This window comes from Myotis daubentonii, chromosome 2, assembly GCF_963259705.1.
Source record: "Myotis daubentonii chromosome 2, mMyoDau2.1, whole genome shotgun sequence".
Taxonomy (NCBI): Eukaryota; Metazoa; Chordata; class Mammalia; order Chiroptera; family Vespertilionidae; genus Myotis; species Myotis daubentonii.
Genome location: NC_081841.1, coordinates 90,237,655 through 90,250,998, shown reverse-complemented (window position 1 = coordinate 90,250,998; position 13,344 = coordinate 90,237,655). Strand labels below are relative to the sequence as shown.

The window sequence follows — 13,344 nt, the reverse complement described above, 5'->3', positions numbered from 1 at the left end:
AGAACACACGAGGTATTAACTATACATGTTCCAGTCTCGTTTACCCTTCTCACCCAAGAGTTCGGCTGTCCCTGGCTTCTCCTCTCTGGCCCTCGCAGGAGATTTCTGTTTTTTCCAGCTCTATGCCTCATTGTGAGGCACAATTAGGAGAACTGAGAATCAACAGATGGAGGGAAAAGGAAGGCTGTTTGCTTGTTGGGTCAGTTCCCTGACTCTCCTTTCTTGGAGGGAAGGAGCGTAATATGAGAAAATGAATAGAAGTTGAAGAGGCTAGATTGAGCAACATGCTACAGAGGAGAGAGGGAGAGGGAAGGGATAAAGACACAAACAATTTTCAGTAGCGAGAGAGTCTGACTCAGAGGCAGCTGCAGGGTGTGCAAAGCACCGGGAAGCAGGGAAAGGAACTCTGGTAAGTACTGCTGTGGGCTACACATTCGATTTCTATAAATGCAGTGGTTATCAACCTGTGGGTCGTGACCCTTTTGGTGGTCGAACGACCCTTCCACAGGGGTCGCTTAAGACCATCCTGCATATCAGATATTTACATTACGATTCATAACAGTAGCAACATTACAATTATGAAGTAGCAATGAAAATAATTTTATGGTTGGGTCACAACATGACGAACTGTATTTAAAGGGCCAGAAGGTTGAGAACCACTCTATAAATGGCATTTGACAAACGCAACTAATCCTGAGAATGGCTCACAAATTTGTTTCATCTGCTGGGTTGTTTATTTGAATGTGATGCTGTCTTGAACCTGAGTGGCCTGGCTTTTGTTCAGATGACACATAACTCATGGAGTCAGGTCTCTGGCTACTGTGCACATAGGTCCACCAGAAGGTATTACTAGGGGATGCGTTTCTTCCTCTTCTCTTGTCTCCCCTGCGCACTCACACCTGAGTTCAGCTCTGGGGAGCCCTGCCCTTGCACGAGGCTCTCAGCTTTCTCTGCAGGTCAGGCTCCGGCCAGGCCCAGGTGACCTCCTCTGCCTTGTGACTCAGACCCTGAAGGCCAGCTTTAGGCATACACTGTGGAAGGCTCCCTCTGCTTCCCCAAACATAGCTTCCTACATCTTTGTGCCCAGGTGTCTGCCCTTGCGTTTCAGAGATCTAGGTGCAATTGGCTCAACACCCCCCCCCCCCCGCCAAGTCCAAAACTCTCTCTAGATATTTACAAATTTATGGAATGGTTGGATTAGAATGGCTTCCTCTGGCCCCTGCTGGCACACACACTCTCTTCCCTGAACAGCATGTGCCCACTGATGCCAAACGTAGCCCCCTGGTTGGTGTCCTATGCTGGTTTCCACTGTAACCCCACTCATGCCAAACGTTTTATGAGTGAACATATTTACTGAAGACTTTGGGTTGTGGGGACGGGTCAAATACACAGCCCACGACATCACCCCCACTGCATTTTGATGTGCCATTTTCTTCTTTGGAAAGAGAGAGCTGCTCTTCCTCTCTCTTCCCCTCTCCAACTACCCTCTTCCCCTATCCTCATGCTTAGCAATTTGCCCTTATCTTTCATAGCTTGAACATGTCCTTGGGGGTTTCACCCTCTCCCACCAGGAACTTCATCAAAGTATTTATTTTGCGAACATCCTGGATTCTTCCTCACGGGGATTCGCTGGACATGATCTTCTCCACCCCTACATGCAGAAGGCAGGCCAGGAAAGTGAGCACCGGCTGGAGGCTGGAGGCTGGAGGGTGAGTGGAGCTCGAGAAGCCAGGCCTCAAGGCTTCCTGAGGGACCACCTCCCCTGCTCTGTACGTCAGCTTCCTCTTGGCAGAAGGCACTAGATCACCTCCACGTTCTCACCTGGCTCACAAAGGCTGGGATTCTTTCTCCCTGATGTTGGGAGAGATGGAGACGGAAGCAGGAACTGCAGATGTGGAAAGGCCAACGGTGGTAACGGGTGGAAAAAAGGGGTGTGGAGAGGCCTTAGTCTGTGGTCTCAGTGGCTGGTTTCCATCCTGTCTCACTGGCAGCAGCATTCTAGCTCTGGTGTCTGGGAGCTCCAGTAACTGATTTCTCAGAAGCAGTTAGGTATTTCCTCAAACATAGCCCAGGGCCACTGCCCCAAATTTCCACGCCGTTGAAAACAGCTCTGGCTGCCAGCATCCTGAGTACATGTGAAAACACCCAATTTACCTCAGACACCAACCCGGCAAGAAGCACCAGTGGTAAATAATTGAGACGAAGATCCAGGCAGGAATATTAGAAGCTTTTAGTGTTTCAGAAGCCTCAGAAGAGAGAAAAATATATTTGATAGTTCTAAAAGTAGGTATAAATTTTTCTTTCATCTATTGGCTTTAATTTTCAGATCCATTAGGGGGAAAAAAGGACATCTCTGTCAAGAGAAATTGGACATAAAAGGCTTTTTATGGATAGGCCTAGATCAATGAAGGATGCTTTTGCTTTATAATAAATATCCAATATGTTTAGGGTAACAGTGAATGGAATTCAGGGGCCCATTGAGTTGAACAATATTACCTCTCTGAGTCTCAGGGACACATGGGGACACTTATAAATTCATTCTCCTCATAAATCTGTTCTGGTGAAATGCAATATTGTGCTGGGGCAGCCATTCTTAGAATTTTGGGTAATTTACTTAAACTCTATAAATCTCATCTGTGAAATGTGGGTAACAAGGATAACTACCTCAGCAGGTGGTGAGAGGTTTTATTGAGAATCCATACAAAGCGCCCCAAACAGTGGCTGGAACATTCTGAACACTCAGTCCAAGGAGTTCTTAGCGATGGTTAACAGAACTCCATGAAGATCCCTGGTACAAAGTTCCAGTCTCTTTCTCTGCATCATTTTAATTGTTTCTGACAGAGAAGGGAGAATTCCACTCCCATCAGTGTGCACCAACATGCTGTACAGGCTTTCATAAAGCCAGCCCCACGTGGCAGGGAGGGTGAATTCATCCCAGGACATGCCCCCATTCCAGGCAGCCCATGACACAACACAAGCTTAAGTCTTCCACGGACATTGTTTATGTCAGTGCATAGTTGGGAATGAAGGTCAGCTTCACACACGTCTGAATCAAATCCTGTCTCTGCCCTGAGCAACTGTATGTTTCAGCGAGTTGCCTAATTTGTCTAAGCCCTTGAATAATGGGGACACGATCACATCCCACAGGGTTACTGTGTAGACCGGGGTGGGGATCGTCCGGCCCACGGGCTGTATCATTTGGTCTGGCCCCGCCGAGGCAACCACAGGCAGGACTCAAAGTTCAATAAATCTAGGAGCTTTTTCATAGCAACATAATTTTTAGTTGATAATTTTGGATGGCCCACAAATGATGTCATAAATATCTAAATGGCCCTTGGCAGAGAAAAGATTCCCCGCCGCTGGTGTAGACAAAGAGATCATGATGTCCAGCAGTGGCTGGTCGAAGCAAGGGCTGGAGAACCAGCCCCCTTTATCATTATTTATTGTATATTGCAATTATTACATTATAAGCATTATATTTACTAGGCTATAGTGAAATTATTACTAACTCTTTGTGATGATGCTTTTGTTCTGTACTATGTGGCTGTGGAAAGCAGGTTCACCTTCAATTCCTCTACAGCAGTGGTTCTCAACCTGTGGGCCACGACCCCTTTGGCGGTCGAACGACCCTTTCACAGGGGTCGCCTAAGACCATCCTGCATATCAGATATTTACATTACGATTCATAACAGTAGCAACATTACAGTTTTGAAGTAGCAACGAAAATAATTTTGTGGTTGGGTCACAACATGAGGAACTGTATTTAAAGGGCCAGAAGGTTGAGAACCACTGCTCTGTAGCCTCTCCCTGACCCCTCCCCTGTTCCATGATGCTCACAGTTGCCAGGTGATGGGAACTAGACTTGAGGAGCTATAAGTAATTTTGGTGGAAAGAGCATTTTTTTTATTATTTTTATTTTTGCCCGAAGACCTTTATCCAGGTTCATTTTTGCCACCTATTGGCCACATGACCTTGCAAAAACCATACAACCTCTCTGAGCCTCAGGGACACCTGGGGACAATGTAATCAACTTCAAAATTTTGTGCCAAGGATTTAAAGAGATGTTTGAGAAACTAAAGATGCCGGTAAAACGTTATGCGTTATAATTGCATGTTATCTTTGGATGCTGTGCATATTTCATATAAAGATGTAAACCACCTTTCTATGTCACAATTGGTATGGTATTTTCCACAGTTACTGGGAAATGGTGGCTGCGCCTCGTTAAAGTAACCCCTGGCCTGGCTTGGAAGAGAGAGACATGGAACTGGCTTCTCCCCAGTTTGAGGGCCAGGCTGGGAGTCTAATCATCCGCTTCCGGGGAAAACTTCTCTAACAGGATTATTCATACATCTGGAAAGCTAATGAGCTCTCCGTTCTTATTGAGTAGCCAAGAAAACACCGAACGAATGGTTAAAGCTACAAAAAATAAGGCCGAGTCTCTCCCCCAAGATTATCCTCCTTTCTCAGCCACGCTGCACCCAGGCCTCCTGGCATAGTCGGGCAACAGGTAAGTCCTGGACCCCGGGCAGCCCTTCCTCCCTGGCCTCTGAGGTGGTGCTCTGCCAGGGGCTTTTGCAACTGCCAGGAGAGCGAGTTTTCCGAAAAGGCTTGGACTATTTTCTCTGAATCATAAAAAGGGCTCTGGCGTAATACTGGAAAGGTGTAGTTCATACTAAAGAAATGTCAAAAGAGGGGTCAAAGGAACTGGTGAAGTCAAGGACCATTCTTTCCGTGTCAACTTATTAGCAAATGCTGACTATCCTTAGCAGAAACTCTTTGCTCTGTTGCTTTGGAACCCATAGGCACCATGCTGTACAATTTCAGGGGCAACGTCTACATTGTGCCCTATGGAGTACTCCAGGGGGCGCCCTTTGCACAGAATACAATGTACATGCTTCGCTTCTCCAAGCTTGTGTGCTACCGCATCTCGCTGGGACCAAATCCTACAAGAGCCCAACTTCTAGTCACCAAGCCTCTTCTTATTGTAGCTTTCTCCTTACAGTGTACCGACTTTGTTCACAAACACGCCAATGAACAAATGAAACATTGGTAAGTGAGCCCCTGCCAAAAATTTAGGAGGGACATGAGATGATACAGTGTTTCCAGATGTGCACCACTTAGAATTCCTCAGTGTGCAGTGGGAGGTGTGTGTTGATGAGGAAAGCAGATTTGTAGTTCAAGTGTATTGTTGATCATTTATTGTTCTCCTTTCTCACTTATTTTGGGTATAACTCCTAGTACCTATTGTACCCCAAAGAGTCTCAGGAAAATTATAAAAAGAAAAGAAGACGGTACTTTACTTTTAAGTAAATTCCAAAGTCCTCTCTCTGCTTCAGGCTCTCGAGGTAAAAGACAGCGGCAGAGTAGTTCAGGCAGTAGGTCTGGTGGCTCTGACAGAGGCTCCCTCGGAAATGCTGCAAGAGAAGAGCAGGGAGGGCACAGGCAGGCGGTCTCTTTCCCTTCATGGTCATCACTGACCGGCACGGGGAAAGGGGGAGGGGTCAGCATTGTCAAGCAGGAGTGTGACCGTGTGACTAGGAACAGGTTATCTTCACAATAAACATTCTTTAAAAATAGTATTTCCGTAAGACACAGGTAACTCCTCAATAAATCTCCCCTCCCTTTCCTACTTAAAATTCTAGTTAGGGTGTCTTGATTTAATTTACCTTTTGCTTCTGTTTATGCTTTGTTGAAGTCTACACTCCCTGCATGGCACCTGGTAACAAATACTCCCTTTGACTTCAGGGCTTATGTTGGTTGATGTTAGGCTTGTGTTGGTAGTAAGTAACAACATTTAATTTTCATCAACTTTTCCTCAAAAATGTTCATTCATGTAATTCTCCTGCTGGCTTCTAAAACTGTAGAGTCAAATCTGAGGGCCTCTCCTGAGTGTATGTATAGATTTATGTAATGGTCAAACAGAGCACCTCACACAAGGTGCCCCGTCTCAGTTACGTGTCTTTCTCGGGAGTGAGTTACTCTTTTCTCTTCACCAAAGCTTAACTGGCACACACTCTCCTCGGTGTCTCATGTTGTCCACCATGTTGCTAAGCCCACGCACTCCTTGATTTATTGATTGATGTAATGAGTAATGGCTCCCACTGATAAATGTCTAATAGTGTCGCATGTGGTAGAATAAGACAAGGAAGACACACTTGTTGGCAATGTTATAACTACATTTAGTCGAGAAAACAGACCCAGCCTAAAAAGTCACTAAAGGAAGAGGCAGCTATAAAGGCAGAAATCACAAAAACTGAGGAAAATATTGTGTTGTGAGACAGAGGAGAAGACACTGTGGGGGAAAAATGTCATGTTTTGGCTCCAGCAGGAAGTAATTTGAAGGATGATGTAAATTTATTTTTGGAGGTGGAGGGGGTTGGTAGCTTGGAGAGAAAGGGCACTGAGATGCTTGAGAAATTTTATTACTAGGAGGCAACGGTTAAGATCCTATGTGGTCAGGCTTAGAGACCCGGTTCTCCAATTTATCAGTTATGTGACCGTGGCCAAATGATCTAACCGCTCAAGCCTCGGTTTCCTTTTCAGGGACTTGTTCACATGAGTCAAGTGTGAATAACAAAATGCTCTAGTCTCCCACCTGGTGAGCCTCTTACTGGTCATCTGCTTTCCCTTTCTGGGGAGGATGCTGGGTACCCCCTCTGCTGAAGGTGAGCATGGCCATGTGACTGAACTTGGCTGACAAAGTGTGAACAGACCTGCCATGTGCTGCTTCTGGCAGAACTTGAAGAGTCTGAGTGCTCTGCCCCAGTCTCCCCAGACTGGTAACGTTCCAGTGCTGCTCCCTCAGCCTGGGTCCCAGAGAGAGGACAGTGACAAGGTAGAAGTCGGCACAGGGGAGAGAGGAACCAAGCTATTGAGATTTGGGGATGGTTACTCTGATACAACCACATCCAACCTGACTGATAAAGCACCTTTTCAATTAAGGAAACACTTGTGTAACCCATCTTTGCACACCTAGAACAGGAAGCATTCATATGTGGGCTGAGTTATGGACCTTCAATAAAGAGTATGTTAACATCCCATGCTTAGGAGGCTATAAGAGCACTTACACTATGGTGGGATGTTTGTGTCCCTGTCTAATTAATATGTTGAATCCTAACCCCCAAAGTGATGGTATTAGGAATGGGGCCTTCAGGAGATGATTAATTCACAAAGGGTAGTCCTCATGAGTCGGATTAATGTCCTTATAAAGAGTCTCCAGAGGCCTCCCTAGCCCCTTCCGCCGCCACGTAGGATGCAATGAGAAGTCTGTGACCGGAAGAGAATCCTCATCTAACCTCAGACTGCCCCCCTCCAAATAGTGTAAAAGAAATGTGTTGTTTATCAACCACCCAGTCTGTAATATTTTGTTTTTGCCTGAGCAGACTAAGACAGCTTACATGTTTTAATGAGAAGTTGGCATTTCTCCAGACTATTTACTTAACATTAAATTTAAAAAATTTCTGACTCTAAATAAATTGAGGGAACCTTAGACTTTAGCTACTTCCCAACACTTCACATTCTTCCTCTTTTTTCCAAAGGTTTTCTTATTCAAATCTCTTTTCAAAGTTCACATGAGGATCTCCCTTCTTTATACCTAGTTTTCTATGTGTTTTTGCCTTGTTAACATACTCCTCCTCCTGCATGTCTCACCTCAAACATCTCTGTCCCAGGAAGAATTTCCTGTCTGTAACCTCCCCACCCACTGCCATAGCCAGGAAGCTTTCCTTCGCAATATCTATGTTCCTGTTTGCCTCAGCATTGACCTCCATTTGGTTATATAATTATTACTGTACTTCTTGAACTAAGATCTCCCCCACTAGATTGAAAAGGAACAGGAGTGTGCCTGGTTTTGCACATTTTGTGCCCAGGGTCTTGGCCCCACACATAGCCTTTAGTAAGTGCTCAATAAATCTCAATCCAGCTTTTTAAAGTGGATTGTATGAAGTCAAATCTTGCTAAATGTGAATAGATAGAAACGGGACTAAAAAGCTCAAAGTAAAAAAAAAAAGTAGGGATGAGGCTCAAATATCTACTCAAGAAATAAATAGCATTTAACAAACCAGGGCTACAGGTTTTCCTCTTCTTCTTTCAAACCAGAGGTACTATTAAGGGTGCTGATAGGTTTGAAGGGTTATTTATTTATTTATTTTTGTCTGAAAGGCTGACACTTTTGTTAGAAGAACAACTGAACCATGTAATTGGCCTACACAAACCATTGCCATGAATATTGCTTTAAATTGAAGTCATTTAAAAGACAGACTTGGAAATGGCTTTTCCATGTGTGCGCATTTCTGTGTTAATAAAACCCACACGGCAGAGGTGACAATGGGAAAACAGAGTCTGCAAGTTATTTTTGAAAATGTCTGTTGGCAGAGAGAAAAGGATGGTTCCTTTATAGGAACAACAAAAACAAAAAGTCAAGTAGATAGGAACAGCTATCCTGAGAGAGGGTGAATTTATTGCATGAGTCTGAGGTCTCCTGAAAGGATTTTACCTTCGCGAGCACGGAAATGAAATCCATGGGTGGTGAAGTCTCAGAGGCATCGAAGTAGTCCTTGATGATGGCAAAAAGACTGCTCACAAAACCATAGCTTGTCTAGGGCCAGAGAGAAAGGAAACAAGAGTAGGCACACACCCAAGGGAAGGAATAAATATTTGATGAACTTCAAATATCAGTCTACAGCTGTTTCTCATTACAATTTACCTCCTGGCAAAATTCAGATTTATTTTCCTTTTCAATATATATTTTCTTATAAGTTTTTTTATATAAATAAATTCTTTTTGGAATCTCTCTTCCCTTCCTTTTGGAGGAAAGATATTATTGATTTATAATATATGAGGAAAGGACATTCATTTGAGAACAAACATTTAGGAAGGTTAAGGAGATCTTGAGAATTTGTTTACTTTCTTAAACAGCCAAGTTAAAATGAAACATCTACTGAAGGCTGATATATGTGATCTATTGGCAAGATATCAATGAATGTTTAGATTTCCTTCTTATTTACCTGACCTCCTGACCATAATATTATATGGGGGAATGAACCACGTTCTGTATTGCAGCGTGGAATACAAGCCACAAGAATAGAACAAACATGCATTTTCATGATCCCTCTGGTGAATTTCAAAACATGTCTCCTGATGTCTTTCTACTTTGGCTCACCTGACTTAACTCCTCCAGGTTTGCAAAAAGGCGCCATGAATCCACATCCAGGAGATATTCATAGGTTTGTAGATATTTTAGTGTATTCATGAAGATCTTAAAAAAAAAAAAGAAATGCAGATTACTTTCTGTTTTCAGTCTTGAAACTTGCCCTTTTCAAGAGCATTGAACATAAACCTCCTGACTACAACTTTACAAAAACAGTTTAGAAATCAGTATTTTGGAGGTTTCAGAATTTTCCTAAATACCAATGGTGACATTTAAGCTCCATGGAACATGTGGGAAATGTGCTCTTCTGCATGACGGTGTTGTTGCTGATATGCACCCTGACAACATTCCTGTGGAACATCATCTGTTCTAATGGGCTTTCTCTGCCTCCCGGAGTCAAGAAATCTCACAGGTCCTCTTCTTATCAAGAGCACTAATGTGAGACCAAAACAACTTTCATGCTGGATTCTCATTTATACCTTTCTCTGCAAAAGATTCAAATGTCTTTTACTTGCAGGAAATGAAAAAAAGAGAACGAATGAGTCAATATCTGTAACTGGTAGGATGCTTGCATTTGGATAAAGGCATTAACTATGACTGAAAGCATCCAGGGAGCCTCTGTGCTATTGTTTCTTGACTTGATGCTTTCATCCAGCAGGAGGCTACTCTACAGCAAGTCAAGGAAGAACTACAATCCTCACAGATAATCTTCCCTGCGTCTATAAACTAAACAAAGATCAGCTTATTGACAGAAGAATGCTTTGCAAAAAAATAATGACTGACATTTGTATGTCACTTGGTAGGTTTCAAAGAAAACTAATCTGATGATCACAAAGCTGAGATGCGATGAGACAGCCAGAGATGGCATTGCCATCCTTCTTTTAGAGCTTAGGAAAGGGATTGTCAAATGACAGCCTGCGGGGTAGATCAGGCCTGCTACCTGCTTCCATAAATAATGTTGATTACAGCACAGCTATCACATTCCTTTATAAATTACCCGTAGCTTCCTGGGAACTGCAAAAGAAGAGCTGAGGAGTTGTAATAAAGACCTCAGAGTCTGCAAAGCCCAACATACAGGGTGAGGCAACAGCAGGTTTACAGTTGTGAGCATGCGAAACACAGGGTTTATTCTTGTATTATTATTATTATTAACTATTATATTATTTTCCAGACAAACAACTGTAAACTACTTTTGCTCCACCTCATATTTACTATCGGGACCTTCAAGGAAGTGTTTGCCAACCTCTGGTTTAGGAAATGGAGGACTGGACTTTTCTAGGGTCACATGAAAAGTCAGAAACTGATCCAGGACTTGCACTTAGTTCCCCCTAAGTGCTTTTCACACAGTGCTTTTTCCTGTGCAAGATAGTAGGCAGGATTCATAAATATTTACAGGCTGAGTCTAGCTGGGGAGCACTATGGCTCTTCCTCCCCGTGGTCTTGGAAGGCAATGGCTCCCTTGCCATCCTTGCCCTGTGGTTCTTCTATGAGGATTCTTTGCTCAGAACCTCACCAGATCTGGCTGCAGCATGGCACTCCCTCAGGGACACCATTTACCTGGTAGACATTATGAATATACCATGTCATGCAGCCCCACTGCGTTACATGTGGATGGCTGCCTGGAAATCTGTGACAGTGGCCCTGCAGCTGATAAAACACTTGCTCCCAGCACTGCTCAGGGGGAGCAAGTGCTCGGAAAGTGGAAGCTGACCAGCGGTGGTGGTGGTGGTTGTGGGGGGTGTTCCTGCAGGGTGGATCTGCGCTCCCTGACTGGAGAGGCGTGTAAGCAAGTGTAAGCAGGTGGTGAGAATAGGTAGAGGCAAGCCAGACATCAGATGGGCAGCTGGACTAGTTTACTTAGAAGACCTCCTCCAATCCTGGAAGACTATGTTTAAGAAAAGAATGAAGAGACAACCAAGTAGTAGATAAACAGTAGACACATTTTTTTAAGGTCTCCTAAAAGAGGGGACCTCCACCCCCAACTTCCTGTTTTCCATGTGGAAGAGGAAAACAAACTCCCCCCAAATCAAAATAATATTTTCCATCTATTGCAAAAAGCGAGCCCAGCATTACCATCTTAAGAACTAATAAATGGTCCAAGAAGTAAGTGCATTCGCTCGCGAAAAGTTCCCACACGGCCTCTTGCTGCTTTCTCACGTCTACTTGATCAGTAGGAAGTTTCCGATGTGTTGCCATGACTTCATTCCAGGTCTTACCCTGCGCATGGGAGGAGAGAAGGAACAAAACATTTCCACCTTGACCTGCTCTCCATTAGCTCTGAGCTGCGCTAAGTACGGCAAGAACACGCACACATGCCTAAAATCCTGGTTCCCTGTGCAGTCCCCGGCATGCCTGTCGGCAGTGGCTCCTCCAGCTGCCCAAACCACATTTCTCTTTGTGTGGCTTTGGGATGCATGACATACGTTATTTTTAGCTTCAATAAGAAGGAGTTCACATTGATGTTGTTTTGCATTATGCTTGAGAATTTCATGAGCCTTTTTCAGTTTATTGCAAAAAAACTCCTCAAAGAACCCCAAACTCAGAACTGGGAGGTCTGGTCCAGGCTTCCCTGCTAAAGCTCATTGAAATTAACTACATGAAATCAGAATTTTAAAGTGTATAGCGACCTTTAGAAACCGTCAGCTCAACAACAAGCTATTTTTTAAACGAGGAAATTGAGGCCCTGAGGCGAATGAGTAACCACTGTGAACATGTGGACAGGCCTCTGGCACCCATGGTTTTTGTTAAGATGAAATGACCTTCCTGAGGTTTCCGTGGGCACTAGAGAGAGCAGACCCAATTCAGCCCAGCTCTGGGCTCCTCTCCTGCACTTCATTGTTATAGGAACAAAGACAAGAAAATAGTGACCAAATCAAGGGAAAAAGCCATGTCACTCAGGAAGCAGCTTGTGAGATACCTTAAGGCTGTGGAATTCATAGCTCCCGAAGTCTGTAATCTTCACAGAGGAGAGGCGCTGTTCCAGATCAGATATGTGCTTGTGCTTGTCTTTGCCCTGCTTAAGGATGGTTAGAAACAGGATTTTCAAACAGGAATTCTTCAACGACATGACTTCGGTAGCATCTTCCATATGTTCATTGTTTAACATGCATGAGAAGAGACTGTACCTTTTGTCTATAAGCCACTATCAGTTGCACAGCCATTTCCCAGCCATAGTCTGACTCACAGGACCACGGAATGTCCCATCTGGAGGACAGAGGCTGGTGAGGATGTCTGATCCAAACCTTTCATTTTACTAATAAAAAAATAATCCAAGGCTTGGAATAGTTATATAGTAAATAGATGAACTCCAGGTCTCACCCCCCCACTGTGGGGTGATGTAATGTTTTTCACAGTTCTAACTTTTCCAAACCTGGGATTATAGGACTTTAGCATCAGAAGTTTACTCGGAGGCTTTAGTTCACCCCTCAGTTGGCAGATGACTGGGCAAAGCCCAGAGTACTGAAGGAACTGCCCAACACGATAATTCTCTGCTAAAGAATACTAGGATATGCTAGAAACTAGTCTCTTTGGTATGAAACAACCCACTTATTTGTTATTGTTTTCATTTTTTAATAATATTAGTTTTAAAAAATCTGATTACAAAGGTAATAATTTGAGAAACAAAGAAAAACACAAAGACAATCTAAGTTACCTATAATCTTCACCCCCAGAGAACCACTGAAAACCTTTTTCTGATTGTAATTGTAATTAATTTTTAATGGTGTCATATTTGGACATCATTTCATAACTTGCTTTCTAAACTTAATAGATTGTGATTTTTTTTTTGAGTTGTTCACTACTCTGTTGCAAGATCATAAGTTATCCACTTAAAAAAAATTCATTTTACTGCCCATAACAGGGAGAAGCTTTCAAAAGAAGTGAAAGGCTCCCTAAAGGAAACTTGGCTGCTTTTGAAATGAATGTTTATCACAAATAATTTTTATACTTGTTCTATTGTCTCCAGGTCATGATGCTCTATGTTAATGAGCAGGAGAACACAGGGGTTATCTGTTAGGCGGCTCCCTGTGTGTCTGAGAGGAGACCCGTTGTTTCAGAACGTGCTGATGGGCTGTGGCTGGTTTCTCTGGTAGGGTTATGGCACTGAGAGAGAAAATCTATTAGAGACTCCTTAGCTTCACAGTAGCAAAGAAATCTTGGAGCGGGTTGGGGACCGCCTACAGCAACTGGGACATATG

General features: G+C 43.6%; 1 protein-coding gene across 3 annotated transcripts in view; it reads right to left on the bottom strand.

Annotated features, from left to right (window-relative positions):
• PLEKHG7 (pleckstrin homology and RhoGEF domain containing G7) overlaps positions 1 to 13,344 on the bottom strand; it is a 60,937-nt gene that overhangs the window by 22,878 nt on the left and 24,715 nt on the right. For 2 of the 3 annotated variants that reach the window (XM_059683776.1, XM_059683775.1), the window contains 5 exons: positions 12,066 to 12,161; positions 11,222 to 11,365; positions 9,161 to 9,256; positions 8,495 to 8,596; positions 5,301 to 5,414 (listed from right to left, as the gene is read on the bottom strand). In XM_059683776.1, coding sequence (XP_059539759.1) covers positions 5,301 to 5,414; positions 8,495 to 8,596; positions 9,161 to 9,256; positions 11,222 to 11,365; positions 12,066 to 12,161 — 552 coding nt within the window. Of the gene's footprint in view, positions 1 to 5,300; positions 5,415 to 8,494; positions 8,597 to 9,160; positions 9,257 to 11,221; positions 11,366 to 12,065; positions 12,165 to 13,344 lie in introns of all 3 variants that reach the window. The other variant, XM_059683774.1, reaches the window with a different exon arrangement.